At 40.5% G+C, this 22779-nt stretch overlaps 1 protein-coding gene across 1 annotated transcript in view; it reads right to left on the bottom strand.

Moving 5' to 3' along the window:
- POU2AF2 (POU class 2 homeobox associating factor 2) overlaps nt 1-22779 on the bottom strand; it is a 31894-nt gene that overhangs the window by 8463 nt on the left and 652 nt on the right. Inside the window, exon 2 of the mRNA XM_069555083.1 lies at nt 22131-22240. Within this exon, the coding sequence (XP_069411184.1) occupies nt 22131-22240 (110 nt within the window). The remainder of the gene's footprint in view (nt 1-22130; nt 22241-22779) is intronic.

The following is a 22779-nucleotide window of genomic DNA, read 5'->3' as shown; positions in this document are numbered from 1 at the left end:
TGAGAGTTGGGCTATAAAGAAAGCTGAGCACTGAAGAATTTTGAACTCTGGTGCTGGAGAAGACTCTTGAGAGTCCCTTGGACTGCAAGGAGATCCAACCAACCAATACTAAAAAAAAAAAAAAATCACCCCTGAATGTTTATTGAAACGACTGAAGCTGAAGCTCCAATACTTTGGCCGCCTGATATGAAGAACTGACTCATTGGAAAAGACCCCGATGCTGGGAAAGATTGAAGGCAGGAGGAGAAGGGGATGACAGAGGATGAGGTGGTTGGATGGCATCACTTACTCAAGGGATATGAGTTTGAGCAAACTCTGGAGGACAGGGAAGCCTGGTGTGCTGCAGTCCATGGGGTCTCAAAGAGTGGGATGTGACTGAGCATCAGACATGGCTTAGCGACTGGACAACAGCCACTCAGAGGTAGCAGGTATTTGAAAGAGAAGACTCCGGAATGCGTGTCTATATTTGAATCCCAGCTCTGCCTCTTGTTTGCTGTGTGATCTTAGGCACATGAAGATTAAATATGATCTTATATGTCATGCACTGAGAATAGTTCCTGGTTTTGAGTAAGGAGGGCATAAGTATTAGCTATTATCACTCAGATGCATTTTTAAGTTTCTTCAAGTCTATGGTTTATTCCTATAAACATGTCACCATGTTTGATATTAAAAATTTTTAAAAAATTATTTTACTGATGTATAGTTGATTTACAACATTTTGTTAGTTTCTGCTGTAGAGCAAGATGATTCAGTTACATACATTCTTTTTCATATTCTTTTCTGTTATGGTTTATTACAAAATACTGAATATAGTTCCCTGTGCTATACAGTAGGATTTTAAAAGTTTTTTTACAAAACATCCATTCTACTTATAGTGGTTTGCCTCTGTTAATCCCAGACTTCTTAGTAGGTGAACAATGTGTGTGGGGTCCAGGGTCAGGATGCTGTGATGTCTTATACGGCAAGGAAAGGAGGTAATGATTAATTAGAGAAGAGCTTGTGTTCAGGCATATTTTCCCATGTTGCCAGGGCCCATGATATCTAGTGTTCCCCTCTGCTTTCCATCTCTTTCTGGCTGGGTGCCAGGGCCCATTCCCCCTGCCTCTTGTCTCAGCCTCCTTCCCTGGAGAAGCAGAGTGTGGGAGGGTGGTGGCCGTCCCGGGTGCTGCCTCGGGGGGAGTCCTGTTGCCCTCTTGCCTCCTCTTCTCTCTGCTTGCTCCCCTTAAACTGCTCTGGCCAAGGCTGGGGACAGGAGGGAGGCTTCCTGTGAAAGGCAGGGTGCACATCCAGCTGGACAGACAGAAGTATGAGCGCCTCTCCATAATGCACCGGATCATCAGCTGGCCCGGCCCACCCTGGCCTCTCCCTGAAGCATGAGCAAAGGCTACTCTGAGCTCACACAGTTGCTGCAGCGTCTGCCACCACGCGGGCCACCAACAGCCTTCTTCCATCCCTTTTCCTTCTGCCCACTTTTCCTTATTACCGTGGAATTGCCAGCCCTGCACCCCCAATCCAGTTTTAATACCTGAAGAACTTTCATAATGACTAGGCTAGTTGATTTTATTTGTTATTTGATGAAAAGAAGCCTTTTGTGTTCATTTCCCCTACATAATTTTGCCCTTTGCCTGCTGTGGAAATTAAACACTCTATTTCCATACTTTATGATTTGTCATAAAATTTTACCTTGCGTGTTTAACAAAGTCTACAAAGAGCATCTTAAGCCTCCCACTGACAGACAAGACCCTTAGGACGTTAGCTCTTTTTGCTCCTCTCCTAATTTACATCAGGGCTTCCCTGGTGGCTCAGGTGGTAGAGTCTGCCGCAATGTGAGAGACCCAGGTTTGATCCCTGGGTTGGGAAGATCCCCTGGAGAAGGAAATAACAACCCACTCCAGTACTCTTGCCTGGAAAATCCCATGGACGGAGGAGCCAGGTAGGCTACAGAACATGGGGTCACAAAGAGTCGGACACGACTGAGTGACTTTGCTAATTTACATGAGTATGTATTTTCTTGAATTTTAGCTTAAACCTCCACAAGTTAAACATCATGATTATTTTCATCATCATTTTGCCAAGTATTAGACTTCCTACACGTTTATCATTTTCTTTGCTTATCTGTCCTCCAAACTTTTTTCTAGATTCATTTTCCTTCTTCTGAAAGAACCCTTTAGAAAATTCCTTTCCTGTAGGTGGTAGTGGTTTAGTGGCTCAGTCGTGTCTGACTCTTTGTGATCCTATGGACTGTAGCCCATCAGGCTCCTCTATCCATGAGATTTCCCAGGCAAGAATATTGGAGTGGGTTGCCATTTCCTTCCCCAGGGGATCTTCCCAACCCAAGGATCAAACCCACATCTCTTGCATTGCAGGCGAATTCTTTACTGACTGAGTTACCTGGGAAGTCAGTGTTGGTGGCAACTTCCAGCTTTTATGTAACTGGAAATATAATTTCTTTTGCCTCTGTACTTAAAAGATACTATTTCTGGATTCACAATTGTAACTTTATAAGTATTCTTCTCTTGGCACTTAAAAGATTTCACTTCATTGTCTTGTGGCTTCCATGATTGCTGTTGAGAAGTTTGCTATTAACCTTACAGATATTCTATATGACAATCTTTCTTTCTTTTCAGACTACCCTTTAAAGTATACTCCTTTTGGCTTAAGATTTTTCAGCTTCACCTCCTTTTATCTTGAGATAGATTTTTAAAATATATTCTGCTTGTATATGATGTGCTTCATGTGACTGGGGATGCATGTCTTTTGGAAAAGTTTCAACCATCTTTTTCTTAAATATTATCTTGTCTGTATTAGCTGTATTCTCTCCTTCTGAGTCTTTGATGTTTGTTAAATCTTTACTTTTATCACCAATAAATTCTCAACTTCTTGTTACTTTCCCTCTATCCATGATTCTGTGTTCTATATTTTGGAACAGATTGGTATAGATTTCTTCAGCTCTACATCCAGTTCACTAATACCTTCTTCAACTGTAGCTTGTTTGCTGTTTAACTCATGCATTGATTTTTTTTTTAGTATCAATGATTAGATATTTTCTCAGTCCTATAAATTCTCTTTGATCTATTAAAAATATTGGTTGGTCTTTTGTTGAGTGTTCACTATTTATTTTTATTGTTATTATTATTAAAAAAATTTGTATTTGGTTATGCTAATACCCAAATTCCCAAAAGTCCTGGGAATTTAACTTTATTGTTCATGCTGACTCTCATTCCTAGTGATTTGTTTCTTTTGGATTTGGTGATCTTTGATTGAAACATGTATCTGGGTTGACCTTAATCTGTGAAAATCTGAGTTCCTAATGTTGTGTTTCTCCTGAAGATTTATGCTTATATTTCTTGGGAAGCACCTCCCTTCCAGGTTCCCCAGTCCCAGGTTCAGCTACCCCAAACTTAGCAATAATAGCTCAAGGACCAGTCAGTCTTCACATAGAAAGCTAGTTTGGACCCCTGTCCTTAGGGGAATCTGCCTTTCTGATGTGATCATCTTCTCATCATTCAGTGTGTTTATTTCTGCTCAAACATTTCCCCTCCCTTCCCTGTCAAGCCTCAAATCATCCCACCAAACCTCCTAGTTTTATTGATTTCCCTTACATCCTACCAGCTCAACAAATCAGCAAAAAAATTTTTATGCAGGATCCAGTTTTGTTGTGGGTAAAATCTCCCCACCTCCAGACTACTGACTCTGCCTAAAACAAAATCACATCCCTAAGGATTAAAAATAGAAGCAGATGCTGTCCTGTCTTTCATACACCAGATTTTAAAAAAATTTTTCTATGACTTCCAACATTTTCCAGCAGAGTTGTGAATTATAATAAAATTCATAGGCACATACTTGTAGAAATTTTATAAGCACACTATTAGATATATGACCAAATATGTAATATTATTATCTCATTTAATTATCAAACCACCCCAGAAGGTCAGTAACATTATTTTCATCTTAATGGTGAGGAAATTGAAATAGAGAATAACTCAGGTTTCTCTGCAGGTAAGGTTGTTGCTGGTGGTAATGGTGTGATTTCAGGGTCTGTTTCTTTTATTTTTTAAAAAACTTTTTATTGGAGTGTAGTTGATTTATAACATTATGTTACTCTCAGGTGTACAGCAAAGTGAATCGGTTGTAGATATATCCACTCTTTTTAAGATTCTTTTCTCATATAGGCCATTATGGAGTATTGAGTAGAATTCCTTGTGCTATACAGTATGTTCTTATTAGTTATCCATTTTATATATAGTAGTATGTATATGTCAATCCCAATCTCCCAATTTATCCCTCCCCCATCCCCTGTGAACCATAAGCTTGTTTTCTACATCTGTGACTCTACTTCTGTTCAAAACTTATCTCATAACTACCACACCAGACTGCCTTCCAAGAGTTTTAATAACTTGAAAATAAATGTGGGAAAACTTCATAGTTTAAAAACTTAGTGTAAAGGAGACTTAGGATATTCAGCATTACTGACTCAATGGACCTGAGTTTGAGCAAGCTCTGGGAGCTGGTGATGGACACGGAAGCCTGGTGTGCTACAATCTATGGGGTCACAAAGAGTCAGAAACAACTGAATTACTGAACTGAACTGAGGACATTCAGAGAAACCATATAATTAAATAAATGCTCACAAAGAAGATTCAGTGGGATTTATAGTTCCCTGTGTTTGTGTGTGTGTGTGTGTATATGTATATATGTATATATATACACTTCCATATCTATATCTATCTATCTATACATTTTTTAGCCTTCAGTGAGTATTCCATTTTGGGGGGAGGAGGTTCAAACTCATTAAGGCATAATTTATGTACAATACAATTTCCAGCTTGTAAGCATATAATTTGATCAATTTTGACCATTTCAAAAAACTCCTATATGATCTCCCCCATTGTGATATAAAACATTTCTACATAATTAATTATTTATAGCTATAATCCAGAGAAGGCAATGGCGCCCCACTCCAGTACTCTTGCCTGGAAAATTCCATGGATGGAGGAGCCTGGTAGACTGCAGTCTATGGGGTCGCTAAGAGTCGGACACGACTGAGCGACTTCACTTTCCCTTTTCACTTTCATGCATTGGAGAAGGAAATGGCAACCCACTCCAGTGTTCTTGCCTGTAGAATCCCAGGGACGAGGGAGCCTGGTGGGCTGCTCTCTATGAGGTTGCACAGAGTTGGACACGACTGAAGCAACTTAGCAGCAGCAGCAACAACAGCATAGCTATAATCAGTGCTTATGGTGACCTGGGAAATATTTAGATTGGATAAATCATATAAAAGGTAGTGATAGCACACAACTTCTGTTCATCTCACAGAACACAGAAGAGTTCTAAAAGGCCTATGTTGGGACCAGGAGGGGTTTCACTGGGCTGATTTCAGAGCTGGTATACCAGATTCATATGTTGAGAAAGAGCAGCCTAAGACATGAGACTTCAACACGTGCACTAAGTACTTTTGCTCATGTGAAGGGAAAACACATTTCTTTTTACCTTGTTCAAGACATTATATTCATTCAGTTGCATCTCACCATATGAATTCTTTAGAAATAATATTGAAATTAATATTGAAAGGCCCATAACTTTTGACCAAACGAGATGGTATATAATTTTTATTTTGCATACAGCAAACAACAGGATCTTGCAATGCCAGGTAGCCAAATTTAGAGGTTTACATTTGAATGAAATTTGCCAGTGTGCAACTTCCTGTAGCTAACACAGCAGCCTCACAGCTGCCCTGAAAGCCCCTCCATGAAAATGAGTTAATTTGAACTAATAGGTCACCATGATAATAAAGTGATAAGATCAGGAGTTTCCCTTCACTACATTTATTGTCACTTTTATGACCCTAAAATATTTTTAGGTGCCAGCCTGAAAATCGAAAGACCATGTGAAATGTACTAAAGAAGAGGGCTGCAAGGAGTGTAAGATTTTTCATGATATATTTTAAAAATTCCGACTATATAGTCTGGAAGTGTCTCTCTAAACTTGAAGATATTGCTATGCTATGCTAAGTCACTTCAGTCGTGTCCGACTCTGTGCGACCTCATAGACAGCAGCCCACCAGGCTCCTCCGTCCATGGGGTTTTCCAGACAAGAGTACTGGAGTGGGCTGCCATTGCCTTCTCTGGAAGATATTGCTACTAATGCTTAAATAAAAATCATAGTCCCTTCTGAATGGCTGGGATTCCTTTTCAAGGAATACATTGCATATTTAATTTCTCACTGTCATCATACCTATGATTGGGAGAGAGGTGGAGATGATGATATACTGAATATTTTTAAACCATGTTTTAATATCTGAATTGAGAACAACCATTAGTCAAACAACTTTCCCCTGACTTTGAAATGAATGTGAAGTCAATGCTAGGTATAATGTTATCCTTTAAATAGGTCCCCGTGTTAGGATGGAATACCTTCTTCCTCCACAAGAAAATGGGCGTAGAGAATTAGATGCCTTAGCTAATATGCCAAGTATGTAGTAGCACCAGGGCATTCTGACTGGTGTGAACTCTTATGCAGTGACTCAACTATAACAAACCTTTTCTAATAAGTCTTATTAATTTTGCAAAGTTTGAAAAAGGTTTTGATTTATGGACCAGTTATCTGAGTTACCTAATAATTTAGTCATGAATATTGATAAGAGAAATGCTCCATAATGAATAGGAACTAGAGTTCTAAGCATCTACCATGTGCCAGATGCTTTATGTAATATTATCTTATTATAAAGTCGATATTATCACCTCAAGTTTACAAAAGAGGAAACCAAGCATCAGAGACGTTAAGTAATGTGTCCCAAATTATCTGTCTTATAGATTGCAGGACTAGGATTTAAACCCAAACTCTCTGACTCTAAGACTTATTCCCCCTCAAGCTCTCAGTGATGTAACCAGTAGGTTCTGTGCACTAGCCCTTCTATCAAACCAAAGATATCTACTGGCACCTCTGATATGCTAGGCACAATGTTGAATGTCTCAGGTGCTAGAAAAAAATGCAACCAAAGGGCTTAGAATAGGATCTGCTTAGCCATTTGCTATAGATTAAATATGGCCACAATTACTTTGCAGCTCTTCCCATCAATAAGTGGCATCTATACTTCTACTGTCTTGAATCTGGGATGGTTTTGTGACTTGTTTTGGCTAGTAGAATGTGGACTAGCATTTTATAAATACCTACTTCATGCCAGACTCTGTGCCATGCACTTTATATATCTTAGTATGTGTTTAATCACTTTTAGTAATTAACATTTGTATACTTCATATACTCTGCATAATGCTAAGTGATTCACATTGTTCCATTAAAGCCTTGCCATCAACCAATGAAACAGACTGCTGTACAGATCAGAAAACTTATAGGCAGATCAGAAAACTTATAGGCAGTGTAAAGACTGTCAAGGTCACAGAACTAGTGAGTGACGCAGGCCGGATTCTACTAGACCTGCTCGGGCTGTGCACATAGAGAGGGGAGCTTGGGGTAAGGATGAGGTAGCAGTGGCGGTGGTGGTGAGCTGCTGTCCTGAGGGAGGTGACTGAACACATCACACTGGAGGTGATATAGGAGTCCTGTTTTGAAGGATGACAGGAAATCAGTAAGCAGATAGGATGAGGGGTCTCGTCATTGAGAGGCAAAGCAAAGGCTCAAATGTGTGGACAGCAAGTCACAGATGTGGAAATAAGCAGACAGGAAAGCTGGAGGAAGGAGCAAGTGCCAGGTTATAAAGAGCATTTTTTGAGCCAGGCTGAAGGAACTTGAACTTTGTCCACTAACAGGAAGTGGTTCTTTAGATGATTATTAGCAGTGTAGATGTATTGAAAGTGGCATTCTAGGAAATTTAATCTGGGGCTGAAAATGATGGTCAGAAATGGTTGGTGTGGTGAGTGTATGGGCTGCTGGAGCTTCCCAGATCCATGATACAGGTCTGATGGGCTCTCGGTGGGGCGGGGTTGGGGAGGCTAGCAGGTGACATTTATATCCACCTCTATTTGGCTTTGTTTTGGAGCCTGGTGAAGGCTGATACTCGCCCCGTGGATGCTAAGGGCTGCTGGCCACCTGCCCCAGTTGTACCAATTCCCAGGGCTCTTTCTCTCTTTTTTTCTTTATCGCCAGCCTCCTCGTTGATACCCATGTGTAAAGAGGGGCCTGGCATGTCTCCCTCATAAGGCCCTATTTACAAAGGAAAAAAAACCCTATGTCCTTAAATGATTTAAGAGGTCATTTGTATAGGTTCAATCCTAAAGCCTGTAAGAATTTGTGAGGAAGCAATATTGAAATATGTATATTTAAAAACATTTGCCTTACTTCTATAAAGCCTAGATTATAGAGTATTTATCTCACAAAGAAAGAGTTGATTTTGGGCACCTTATCTCCAATATCACCATCTCAGGTGACAGTAGGGACTATGTAATTGATATAAGATGGAGACATGATAGTATGAAGTGCTTTGCCTGATGCCTTCAAACATAGAGAGGTAAAATGAAGACTAAAAGAGACCTGTTTAAATTTTCTCTTGGGAGAAGGGAATTCACCACGAGAACACTATGCATTTTTGTAATAGTGCATGTAAATAACATAGATTTTGATATTGATTACCTTGGTGCAACGACTTAATTTCTTTATAATAAAATGTCATAGAGAAATTCTGGAAGATTGCACATGACCCTGGGAAGTAGAACAAGTAGGCAGGGAAGGTCAGTAGACTTAAAAAAAATTATGCTGTTTAATTAAGTTTGAAATTTTATCATGTGTTATTTTTGTAATTGAAACTAGTTAATAAAAATTAAAAACCAGAGTTTAGGTCTTATATCTTTATTGTGGATTTCAAAATTAAAAAAAAAATTGTGGTTCCAACTGTCTTACATTTCTGGTCTACATTTATGCCCTTTGGAAAGTAATACTGTTATAGAATTCCAAACTTCTGACAGTTTCTTAAAATTTTACTGTTAAAACTTTCCTGCTTGGCACAAAATTATGTCCAGGCTGCCTCTGTGAGAAAGTTATTTCTGTTGCCTGAGTTACAAAATGAAACACATGTTTTTTCACCCTTGGGTCTTGGCGTGCCTTTGGAATGCTATTTGTATTTATGTAGATCGATAGCTAAGTTAGAATGACAGGAGCTACTGAGATGCACATTAATAAATGGTATCGTACATTTTGGCCAGAACGAAATGTGCAGAACTTCAGCTCTACCAGATGGACTTGCCATGGCTGTTTCACTGAAAAGCTTGATTACTTTTGCAAGCTGAGTAAAAGAATTCACCACCCAGAAATATTTTAAATTTCATGACATTAAAAACAACCACTACAGAACCAATAAGACAGCCAAAAAAAATAAGGTGCTTGCAAAAAGTTTGTCTTTATTAATATTATTAAAAAAAATTCTGCAATTGTGAAGGAGCAGGTGGTTGGGTGGGGAACATGGACAGCCCTGGAAATGTGGTTCAGTTCTCCAAACAGGCAGGACTGTGGGCTAATTAAAGTCAGACAATGGGCCATTTTGTAATCTTTAGATAAAACATTCATTTAAATGAATGCCAGGGATATAATATGTACTTCTATATTCAAACATTGGTGTTTTGAATTTACAGGGCATTGCCTGCTCTGAAAATGTTTCTTTCTTTCTTTTTAAATTCTTTCCGGGCTCAGAAGGGGGTTAGTTGGCAATGTTAACAAGCAATATGCAACGCACTGTGCTAGGAGAGTGACTGAAAGGTGTGGCGGAGCATTCCCAGGGTAGACACTGATTCCCTTTATCGATAACCATGCAAACATTACAAATGAATGGATCCTTCCGCTGGCAATTCAGAAAAAAGTAACAAGGGCAAGTGAGATGTACTCCTTAAGGAAAGATCATATTTTTCCCTAAGAATTTAATATTCAAACATAAAAAGAACAGGTACTTCTAAAACATATTTTTTTAAGTAAGAAAAACAAAACATTAGCAAAGCAGAAAGATACACACTGGGCCATCTGATGACCATTTGCTGCGCCCAGGGGAGCAGGAAATTTTTACTAAAGCCAGACTACATTACAGGATGGGTTTATAAGAGTTGAAGAGATGAAAACTAATTTTTATGGTAAATTTTTAGAAGTCATAGAAGAGCATGAAGATTTCTTGTAATAGCAGTGGTCCAGATAATTGGCACTTGTGTTTAGTCATTCAGTCATGTCTGACTCTTTGCAACCTCATGGACTGTAGCCCACCAGGCACCTCTGTCTGTGGGGATTCTGCAGGCAAGAATACTGGACTGGGTTACCATGCCCTCCTCCAGGGGATCTTTCCAATCCTGAGCTTGAACCCAGGTCTCCTGCATTGCAAGTGGATTCTTCACTGTCTGAGCCACCAGGGAAGCCCAATTTGCACTTACATGGCTTCAAAGCTTGAGATGCCTCTGACCAGAACATGGAATCAACAGAATATGCCTGTTCTCTGTTCTTGACTTGACAAGTCCAGAGAGGGCTGCAATGGCTGTGATGTCTTCCTTGAATTTATGTGTGGCTTCCTTGAATTTATAAATTTAAATTTATATTTAAAGCATGGAGGAGGATGGGCAGGCATGGCAACCCAATATTCCTGTCTGGAGAACCCCATGGATAGAGGAGCCTTAAGGGCTGCAGTCCATAGCGTCCTGCAGACTCAAACAGGACTGAAGCGACTTAGCATACATGCACAAATCAGTTTGTGGGCTTATTTACACTCTGCCTCTTCCTTTCACTTAGAATTTTCATTGTTATTTAATACCACCATTAGAATATCAAAGAGAAATAGCACAATGTATATAAATTGCCCAAGTTTTAGAAAAGTTTGGAAATTATATCTTGATTACATCTATCTGTCTTTAGCATGGAATTCTAAGACCCACCCAGGAAATGAGATTCTTGGTAGTCTGTCTCTCTCCTTCTTTTACCATATATTCATAAGAAGATAAGAGCAGAAGGAAATTGACTCCCCTTTCATTACTAGCTATTTTATTTTTTCAGCATATGCATATGATTCTTTAGTGTGTACAACTGTGAGAGAGTGCTGGAACACCATGTAGGTTGGGAGAGCATCTAAGAGGTGGATGCCCAGAGTGAACTGGTAAGCTCGGCATTTCCCTGAGCCTGGGGTCTCTTCCAGCCTTCAGAAAGGAGCTGAGATGGGTCTCCTCCTCCTTGGGCGGGAGAGTGGTATATTACATCTTGTCCCAGGAGCGAGTTATGTGCTATCAGCCTCTCAGGTCAGGTCAGCAACTTTCAGAAAAAAAATCAGACTTCAGCTGAAGGCAGATCAGAGCAGCAAGCTTCAGGCAAGAAAAGGAGGTCAGGGTGAAATAGATTGGCTGAGGCAGACCTAGAGAGCTCAAGAAGAGAAAGCTTCTGTGAGGTCCGTGTGGTGTGCTTGGACTCTGGCTCTGGAAATGCTTTCCTCTTTTACAGGGAGGGCCAGGTGCCATGCAGAGCCTGAGAGGAATGATACTCGGGTAGCAGGTTCTGGGATGGAGCTAGAGATAGGTTCTGGAAGGAAATTAAGTCCAGTTTCTTCCAAGATGTCTGGGTGTCAAAGGAGAGGGAGGTCCTGGCTCTGGTTTGGACCGTGTGTGGCACCATCTGAGCGGTATACAGAATCACTGCAGGGACAGGCAGGGAGACAGGCTTGTGGCTGAGAAGAGAGTGAAGGACACGATGGGCCAACGGCCTGTGTGGAGTGTGGAAGGTGAGCTCAGGACTGAGTGAGGACCCGAAGCAAAGTGGTTATTTATTCCCAAAGCTCGTCCTTCCTTGGGCCAGAAATGTAAACTTAAGAAGGCAATGTGGTGGGTAAAACAAAGACTGTGAAGTCCAACAAACCTGGTTTCAAATCTATGCTCCACTGATTCCTACCCCATTCTTAGTTTCCTCGTCTGAAAAATAGATATGAGCGTCACCTTCTTAAAGCTATTGGTGCTCCTTGTTGATAACTGAAATTTACCCTAAAATGAATAAATGAAAATATTTGTGACATCTTTACTTTGGAGCCTAGAAGAAATGTTAGCTATTATTATTAAGAATTCTTATTTACCCCAAAGAAAATTGAGAGGACAGAAGAGGACTCAGGTCCAGAAGTCACCTCAGCTGTTCTATCTGTGCCAGTCTTTGACTAGATATTTAAGCTAGTGTAGAACATTTATACTCCGTGTAATTGTTCTTGTGCCTTATGTGATTTTTCTACTGCCAATTTCCCTTGAAAACTCAATTTGCCACTCTAGCTGAACTAGAAGAAAGGAGATTTATCTTTCTCAGAATAAAGAAGGGATTACAGCTTGGCTTTGGGTAGACCCATCAGGTTGGGGGTAGGGTGGAACACGTTTAGGGGTTGGGAAATTCTAGCAAAGCAGAAAGATAAACAGCGTTACCCAGTGGGGAGAAGGGGGACACATCAGAAACACTGTGAGTGCTGGTCCCCTCCCACCCATACCATTCATATGACTATATGATCCTTTGTAATTGAGGAAATGTAGACTTAAAGAAGTAACTTGCTAGGTCAGTAAATTGATAGCACATCCTAATCAAAATGCTGAGACTTTTATTTCTTTCTTCCTGCCATTTGAAGTCAGTGTTTTCATAAAACAGTCATCCATGGTGGTGGTGGATAAGTATAACACTTGATTTGTTATTCAAGGCTAGTTATGTTTTTGGATATTTAGGACTGCAGGTTGGGAGCTGTTGACTATCTTAATGAAGTGCATCAAGCTGAAGCTTCAGCTTAGCTGTCTCCTCATGTATAATGGGGGCTTCCCTGGTAGTTCAGCTGATGAATCTGTCTGCAATGCAAGAGAACCGAGTTCTATTCCTGGGTGGGGAAGATCCCATGGAAAAGGGATAGGCTACCCACTCCAGTATTCTTGGGCTTCTCTGGTGGCTCAGAGGGTAAAGAATCCACCTGCAATGTGGGAGACTTGGGTTTGATCCCTGGGTTGGGAAGATTCCCTGCAGGAGGGCATGTCAACTCACTCCAGTATTCTTGCCTGGAGAATTGCCATGGACAGAGGAGCCTAGTAAGCTACAGTTCATGGGGTTGCAAAGAGCTGGACATGGCTAAGTGACCTAGCACATGTATAAGGGAGGACTGAGTGGTGTTGCTGGTGTTGCTGAGTCACAATAAAAGTGATGTTGCTAACTGTTGCTTCCATTGTTTTGTTGTTTCATTTGCTCACAGTGAATCAATTTTTCAAATCTACAAAAGGCATCCCCTGGCCTTTCTAGTAGCCAATTTATTTATACAGTATTAGAATTTGTAGTAATGATGACAGAAGTATCTATTTCCCAAGGTTGCTGTTCAGAGCTCACCACCACCTATGGATATCTTCCTTTTCACAGCACACTAACATGACAGATAACATTTATCAAATGCTCCCATGCTCCAGATACTAGGAAAACCATAAAAACTGCCATTTTCTGAGCACTTAGAACGTGCCATGCCCCATGTACCAGCCAACCAGAGGCTATGGGCAGAGAGGGGAGTGTCTGGGAGACCTCTGCAGGCAAGACTAGAACTAAATTTTGAAAGGTCACACACCAGGCCACTTCACTTCTTCACCATTTGGACCAAGAGGGTGCACCCACTGCACATCACAGAGTCTCTCCTCTCCCTCTGGACGGTCACCCCTCCTCATTTTCCGTTGAACTCTGCCCCTCCTCACTGCCCATCTGAGTTTTCTTCTCTCCCAGCTTAGCTCAAGTCTCACACTCTTCCAAGAAGTCTTTCACCTCCCCTGACCATGGCTTGCTCGCCCTCTTTGCAACCTCTGTCCTGCTCTCTTGATGGTTGCTGTCACGTGTTTGGCACTTGGATACCAAAGCTGTCTTCTAATTTTTAATCACTTATTTCGTGCATAATTCCTTCTCTCAGCTGGACTGTACATTTCTTCAGTTCAGTGAGTTTCTTATATCACTTGAATACTAATGTTCATTAGAGGAAGTACTTAATGCTCTAGCATTGATTGAACACATACTATGTGTAAGCCCTTGACACATGTTAAATCTAACACTTACAATAACTTTGGGAGGCAGATATTATTCTCTTCCTTTGACACTAAGATTAAAGTACCTTTACAGTCATCATACAGTTGGCAAATGGCAGAGCTGGAATTTGCATTCAGGTCATCTGGATCCAGAGTCCAAACTCTTCTTCATGCTATGCTGCCTGTGTCTTAGATGAGAAACCCCTGCAAATCTAAGCACTGCGGGTTCTCAGATGACACAGTGATCTGAAACTTCAGCTCAAGGATGCTGGAATTGGAATGTGAGCTGGTTCTCAGAGACTGAGGTATATTTCAAACCATAGTGAGATGGGAACATTTGAAGTACAAATAGTAAAGAAGTAAGGGGATGGGATAAACTGTTAAAAGTTTGAGTATTAAAATTGAATACTGAAGTAGGACCAACGAAACTCTGCTTTTATTGACAAGGACAGAGGCCCAGAGAAGAGAGAGGAATTCCTGGAGACCACTGATATCCAGAAGGAGGGGATTCAGATGGACCAAGGAGGGAGCAATTTCTCTTTTAGCGCCAAAAAGAAGTCTCAGATGTGTTTTCCAAAGTTTCACGGAAATCAAAGAAACTTTGAGATGCTATAACATGCAATTTTTAGTTGCCTATTTTCATTTTTTAGTACTTCATGAGAAACTCAAATGCAAATCACAGATACGAACATCATGTTTACATTTGGTGGTAACCGAAATGCGCGTGTGACTGGTGCCACAAAACAGCAGCTGGGCATAGAACAAAACAAATCTCTAACTAGCAGTCCTGATGGAAAGACAGTTGTTACAGATGGAGCTGGACAATGTGCATCTGTTCTACAGTTAGAGGTCACCGACCTCTTAAGGAAGATCAAACACTTTCATATAATCTATGCCATAAACGTATTATATGACTTCCATTCACCTTCTGTTCTTCCAGTTTTTTCCATCAGTATCTACTATTGTCATGCTTCTTTTTGTGTTTACAATGTTTTACTTCCAAAAATAATCAGGAAAGGGTGATTAACCAAGATATCCAGCTGACAGTGTAGCCTTATCCTTTATGTTCTTGATGTAGAGATTTTAGCAGCTAGTTTAAGCGTAAGGATTCAGGAACATATATAAAAAGAAAATAACTGTAACTATTGATGCTTACTATTTGGAAAGCAGATACTTGAGTTTAATATAAAAAGGATCATGTTGAGTGGAAATAGATTTTGGTTTGTGTATGTATATGATATATAATTCAAGGCTGGTCTAATCCAAATATATTTCTCACTTGGGATATAGCTCCTCAACATTTTTCTCAGTTTGGGTCTTCTAAAAACCACCAGGAATCATCATTTGTTTTTCCTCTGGTTTATGTAGAATATTAACTTAAAATCACTTTCCTATCTATTTCCTTATTGTTCTTCATTATAGTATTTTGATGAATGAGCAGAACAGGTAACTACTAGGATGTCCATAAACCAATAAAATAGAGTAAACATCAGACCCTGATTACCAAGCCCATTCTTAATCCCCCTTACTGCACCATATTCCCCCATTCCACTACTCAGTTTTAACTCCAAGCTGAGCTCCGTTTCCTACTTAGCAAGCTTAGAATTTTTCCCCTCTTGGAACTGTTGTGTATTCAATAATTTTAAATGACTCCTAATCATAGTTTGAGGAAAAATTGATTAGACAGTTCAATAGCCTGCAAACTGTACATGGAATTTCAAAACAAAATGAAAAATTGTGGCTATTAGATTTACTGCCTCTTCTTTTTAAAATATATTTGATTATTTTAGTTTTATTTATTTATTTTAGCCAGGTGTATTTTTAAAATTTGATTAACTTTTAATTGGCAGATAATTATTTTTAATGTTGTGTTGGTTTCTGCATATATCAACATGAATCAGCCATAGGTATACATATAGCTGCGCGCTCATGAATCTCCCTCTCATCTCCCACCCCATCCTACCCCTCTGGGTTGTCACAGAGCACAGGTTTGAGCTTCCTGTGTCATACAACAAATCCCCACTGGCTATCTAATTTAAATATGGTAATGTATATGTTTCCATGTTGCTCTCTCAGTTCGTCCTACCCTCTCCTTCCCCCACTGTGTCCACAGTCTGTTCTCTATGTCTGTGTCTCTGTTCTGGCCCTGCACATAGGTTCATCAGTGCCATCTTTCCAGATTTCATATTTATGCATTCAGTTCAGTTCAGTTCAGTCGCTCAGTCGTGTCTGACTCTTTGCGACTCCATGTATCACAGCACGCCAGGCCTCCCTGTCCATCACTAACTCCTAGAGTTCACTCAGATTTACATTCATCGAGTCCGTGATGCCATCCAGCCATCTCAGCCTCTGTCATCCCCTTCTCCTCCTGCCCCCAATCCCTCCCAGCATCAGAGTCTTTTCCAATGAGTCAACTCTTTGCATGAGGTGGCCAAAGTACTGGAGTTTCAGCTTTAGCATCATTCCTTCCAAAGAAATCCCAGGGTTGATCTCCTTCAGAATGGACTGGTTGGATCTCCTTGCAGTCCAAGGGACTCTCAAGAGTCTTCTCCAACACCACACTTCAAAAGCACCAATTCTTCGGCGCTCAGCCTTCTTCACAGTCCAACTCTCACATCCATACATGACCACAGGAAAAACCATAGCCTTGACTAGATGGACTGTGGTCGGCAAAGTAATGTCTCTGCTTTTGAATATGCTGTCTAGGTTGGTCATAACTTTTCTTCCAAGGAGTAACCGTCTTTTAATTTCATGGCTGCAGTCACCATCTGCAGTGATTTTGGAGCCCCAAAATAAAGTCTGACACTGTTTCCACTGTTTCCCCATCTATTTCCCATGAAGTGATGGGACCAGATGCCATGATCTTCGTTTTCTAAATGTTGAGCTTTAAGCCAACTTTTTCACTCTCCTCTTTCACTTTCATCAAGAGGCTTTTTAGTTCCTCTTCACTTTCTGCCATAAGGGTGGTGTCATCATTAATACACTATATTTGTTTTTCTCTTTCTGGCATTTCATTCTGTATAATAGTCCCTAGGTTCATCCACCTCATTTTTATGGCTGAGTATTATTCCATTGTATATATGTACTACAGTTTATCCATTCATCTATTGATTCTTCTTCTTTTAAATTTTACTAACGATAACTGAGAGTTCACTGAAATTTGTTGATATTGTTAAAATTTTTCAAAGAACAGTTTTTATGAAATGTCATTGAAATAGTGTAATTGAAAATGGTGCAATATAAACTTACATCAAAATTCTAAATATACATCTTTTGGTGCTAGGAGATAGTGAGTGGCTCCTATTTTGAATTTTTCTAGTCGAAAATCTAGTAGTGTAGTAAAGAGTAATCCAGAAAAAATTTGAAAAAAAAAAAAAGGAAGCAATTACTTAAAAACAGATATACATGATAATAGTACGAAACCACAGGATTATGGCTAAAATGAACAGAAGTGGTTTTAAGTTCAATCTTTGGTGAAAGTCTCTTTTGAGGCAAGAGATTTTTTTTTCCTCTTTGATTCCTACTGCAAAAATGTGAGAACATTTCATGGTATCAAAAACAGATGTTCGTGAAAGAAACTGTGGTAAAGATGAGTCAACATAACCCATGTTAACTTATCCTAGGGCTGTCACAGACAGCAGAACAGCAATTTGGGCATCAAATAGATGCTTCCTAGAGAGTACTTATCTAAGGGACACAGTTTTCGTATCTGTGTACTAGTTTCCTAGGGTTACTGGAAAAGATTATCACTACCTGGGTGGCTTAAAAACACCAAAGTTTAGTCTTTCATACTCTGGGAAGTCCAAATCGAGGTGTTGGTGGCACTTGCTTCCTACGGGGCCTGGAGGGCAGCGCCCACTCTGGGTCCTCCAGCTTTGGTGTCTGCCTGCCTTCCTTGCTGCATAATCACGTGGTCCCAACTCTGCGTACTTGGTCATGGGCCACTTCTTCTCCTGTGTATCTTCTCTTCTGTATGCTCCTCGCAAATCTCCCTTCTGTAGGGTACATGGGGGTGCATTTAGGGACCACCTCTTTCCTAAGAAGGTAAGTGCTTTCACTCAAGATCCTTTACTTAATCACATATTTTGCCACTTAAGTGAGCATTCACAGGTTCCACAGGATTTGCTGTAGAATCTTTTTGTCTTCTGGCCTGCATGTGTGCTAAGTCACTTCAGTTACATCTGACTCTTTGTGACCCCACGGACTGTAGCTCACCAGGCTCCTCTGTCCATGGGGTTCTGCAGGCAAGAATACTGGAGTGGGTTGCTCCTCCAGGGGATCTTCTCAAGTCAGGGATCAAACCCACATTTCTTATGTCTCCTGCATTGGCAAGTGGGTTCTTTACCACTAGTGCCACCTGCAAAGCCCTTTTTTTGATCTTGGATGATATTTACAGTAAAACAGTATGGTAGGGCCTCCAATCTCCTCAAGTTAACTTTGACTGGTTATTACCCACATTATCAGTAGCAAATTTTGAACACGTGTTAGGATGACTTTCCTATCTGAACTTATCTAAGATATCAGACTCATTGTCACCTAGTGAACTGGGATGAAAAAGGATGAAGTGTCAGTATTACTCAAGCCATCAGAGCCCTGGAGGTGCTGTCAGTAATGTGACTCTCCATGTTTCCTGCTCATTGAGTTGTGTTTACCACAGGGACAGAAAAAGTTAACAGTCGGTGATTAATTATTATGCTATCTTTCTTGGAATATACAGATATTTTGGAAGAGTGGTTGAGATGAAACGTGAGCAAGTAGTTGGCAAAATCAATTCATGGAGATATCTAAAGTCTAAATAGTCAAATATTAGAACTGTGTGCATTTAATTATCCACATTTAAAATATCTTTGAAATGAAGATGAGAGGAAGTTACTAGCAGTGAGACACCGAGTAATATATGACAACAGGAAATTAGGGCTGAGTTCATACTGCCTGTGTACCTGATGCTTGAGAAGAATGACCACAGTCAGAGCTTTTTTTGCCCCTTTCCAGTCCTTTCTGTATGATATATTCTCTTATGCTTTGATTTCTTTTGCATGTGCTGTGGTCTGAATGTTCGTGTCCTCCCCAAACTCACTTTGAACTCCTAAGGTCCCATGTGATTGTATTGTATTAGAGGTGGGGCCTTTGGGAAGCGACTGGGTCATGAGGGTGGAGCTCTTATGAATGGGATTAGTGCCCTTATAGAAGAGCTCTAAAGTACTCCCTGTGCTCTTCCACCAAGTGAGGACACAATGAGAAGTCTGCAACCCGGAAAAGGGAAAGGGCCTTCACCATAGCCTGACCATGCTGCAGCCAAAACTTGGACCTCCCTTCTCCAGAACTATGAGAAGTGTTTTCTGTCCATAAGCTTGGCTTCCCAGGTGGTTCACTGGTAAAGACTTTACCTGCAATGAGGAGACACAGGAGATTCGGGTTTAATCCTTGGGTTAGGAAGATCTCCTGGAGGAGGAAATGGCAACCCACTCCAGTAGTCTTGTCTGGAAAATCTCCTGGGCAGAAGAGCCTGATGGGCTACAGTCCATGGGGTTCCAAAGAGTTGGACAGAACTGAGTACATATGCACACAAGCTACCCCAGCTCATCTATGGTATTTTGGGATGACAGTCCAAATGGGTGAAAACTGCATGAATCAGAGGATTCTACTCCAGTCCACATTGGTTCTTCCCTTTAAAAATGGTATGGAACTGAGTGTCAGAAGACTTGCTACTTATTAACTGTAACCTGCAAATAATCCCTTCCCTTCTTTTGTCCTTAACTTTTTCAGCTATAAAATGGAAAACCACGTCAATATCAGTCTCTCAGGGCTAGTGTGTCTGTCAAATGAGATAATACACAGGAAGTGCACTTTAAACTGTGCTTATGTAAATAGTGTCCCAGTACACATATCACGTGGCAATGCTGCCTGATCTTTTGTCTTGAGCATTCAGTGTAGTGCTTGGTTATATGGTCTTACATTGTTTAAATATATAAGCATTTTTCCTTTCCACCAGGTGATTTGATGTTTAATGGCAGAGACCATGTATCACAGGGTTCCCATACCCACTTCTGTATAACATTCACAGTGTCACTGGGCCAGTTGCAATAGCTCAGCAAATTCTTATCTGGGTAGAGATAAGAAACTTGGCTGGGGGGAGGGGGTTTGATAGTTGCTCTTTGCTCTGCCGTGAAGTTCTTATACTGTGATGTGCAAAGAAATCACTCAAGGGGCTTGTTAAAAATGACCATTCCCTGGCCCCAGCCCTGTAATAACTCTATGTTCGTAGACATGGTATAAAGACAAGGAGTCTGCATTTTAAAATTACAATATAATATGACTTATTATTGTTTATATTGTTATGTCTTTTAAAAAAGCTAACACATCAAAAAAAATGAAAAAAAAACACAGTCACAGAGCTTAAAAAATCATGTTAGGGAATTTTAAAATAAAAATATAGTTACTTCCACCATTTGAATAGGAACCTGTTTGTCTTGTTATATAATTCGGTCTGGTACAGCGCCTTATCATTGTGTGTGTGTATCCACGACGATGTAGAGGAGGGAGTTATGCCCTGACTCACACGGGGTAGACACACTATCAGCTCCTTGTCTATGGCATCATGCTCATTTTACTCTTATCTTCCCAACTGACCGCACACCTGGAACTTTAGCAAGTTTCACAGTCCTAGCGGTAGCGGTGGCCAAGCACTCCACATTGCATCCATGCAGCTGTGGTTCACTCAGAGTAGACTCTGAATTCTCTCTCTCTCTCAAGAGACTCAATCCATAGGGATGCTTTTAACTCACATCCCAGATGATCCTGAGGAAGTTCTAGAAGAAACATTGTACTAGGAGCAGACAAGAAGCCAATTATTCAGATTTCTGTTTATCAACCTAGCTCCATTTGTTGAACTAGAAGATAAGAGGAGGTTCTAAAGAAATGAAGACCCCAAAATAAAAGGGGTTCTTAGATTGCAGGAAATTGAATCTGGAGTCAGTTCACTTGAAACATGTCCCAGAAGTTTGACTCCACAGCAGTGTTGAAGCTAGTGCTGATGTTCGGAGCAGAACACACTAGAAGAACCAGTTTGCACTGCATCCCAGCTCCTGTGCTTGGTGCAGTATGTGGCCCCTCCTTTATTTTTGGTCATCTGTTCCCATGTCCTGACCCCAGCAATGCCCTGGGGGATGTCTGATATTCATGTTATGTTTCACCCAATAAGGTGAGTGATTATATACCCAACCTGATAGCCAACTGCTATCTCCATTCAAGAACCATTGTTGGAGATTTGGGTGTAACTACTTAAACATTTTAGGTATAGAGCGGAGCTATTTATGAAGACAAGGGTGACAGACAGAGATTTTAGACTTAAGACAACTCCTACCAGGATTTTAAAATCTGATTTTGCATGTTACAGAGAAGTTGTTTGTTCATAAGTTGCCAGTATCAGATTTAGAATAACATGGGGGTGAAGGTCTGCCTGCAGTGTGGGAGACCTGGGTTCAATCCCTGGGTCAGGAAGATCCCCTGGAGAAGGAAATGGCAGCTCACTCCAGTCTTTTTGCCTGTAAAATCCCATGGATGGAGGAACCTGGCAGGCTACAGTCCATGAAGTCGCAGAGTTGGACATGAATGCGTGATTTCCCCTGCTGTGAGTGAAGGTCAGCATTATTTCTACCAAATGAATCTTTGCTAGTTCCTGACTGGGGTAAATGGAAATGTCAGGATACATCATCCTTTCATGTCCATGAGCTGAAGTGGGCAACCTATAAACTCATAGAGCTCTTGGATTCCTTGCTCATAGATGGACAGATGTGCCACAATGCTAATAACAGTAATTATATAGTGTGTGTGCCAGTTCAATGGAGACCCCATGGACTGTAGCCCACCAGGCTCCTCTGTCCATGGAATTCTCCAGACAAGAATACTGGAGTGGGCAGTCATTCCCTTTTCCAGGGGATCTTCCTGATCCAGGGATCAAACCCAGGTCACCTGCATTACAGGCAGATTCTTTACCTTCTGCGCCACCAGGGAAACCCTGGCTAACACTTGCTATGGAGAATATCAGACTCGAGAGGTGAGAGACTGGTGTGAAGATAAAAGGAGGGGAGATAACTAACCTTAATAGAGGACGTAGTTCCCAAAGACTTTAGAATGTATTTAACTGAGACTTACATTAAATCTTGAGTTACTTGTCTGCCTGGATCGTTTTTCTGCCAGTAGGTCTTTGACTGTGTGCTTCACTCTCACTCCTTGATAAACTCGTTTGCTGTAGTCTCCTGGGACTTAAGCAAATGCAATAGTAAGAATCAAATGTAGATGGTATAATTAGGTTAACTTCTCTAGGGATGTATTCAAGGGCTAATTTTTGTGATGTTATTTTCTTATTAGAATGGTAGACTTGAATTTGAAGTGGTTTCAACAGAGGTCATTTAGTCCTAGTGCCTGCTCTCTGACAGAAACTGGTCCAAGATTTGCTTAAGTGAAAGAAAGACTTCTCCTTCCTTTACACAACAGCTCCCCAAAGTGTCCTCTTTTCTGTATTTTTGATTTGCCAAGATTTACTCCTGAAAGATTATGATTTATGCTTTAATTACAAGATCAAGGATTGGATGCAACTTGAAATAGTGCTTAGGATACGATGCAAAAGTTGGATTTGCATGATTCAGATTATAGAGTGACATTCTTGCGGCATCATCTTCCCACCTGATGTGGGTGAACAGGTCAACTGAATTGTTTTAAGAAGATAATGTTCTAAACAAGGAAGTTATTTTTAATCTCTTCACTGCACTAATCCTTAATGTATTTTTTAAAAAATTATTTA

Source organism: Ovis canadensis, chromosome 15 (genome assembly GCF_042477335.2).
Source record: "Ovis canadensis isolate MfBH-ARS-UI-01 breed Bighorn chromosome 15, ARS-UI_OviCan_v2, whole genome shotgun sequence".
NCBI classification, from domain to species: domain Eukaryota; kingdom Metazoa; phylum Chordata; class Mammalia; order Artiodactyla; family Bovidae; genus Ovis; species Ovis canadensis.
The sequence above is the reverse complement of the archived record's forward strand: the minus strand, read 5'-3'. Positions and strand labels throughout refer to the sequence as shown.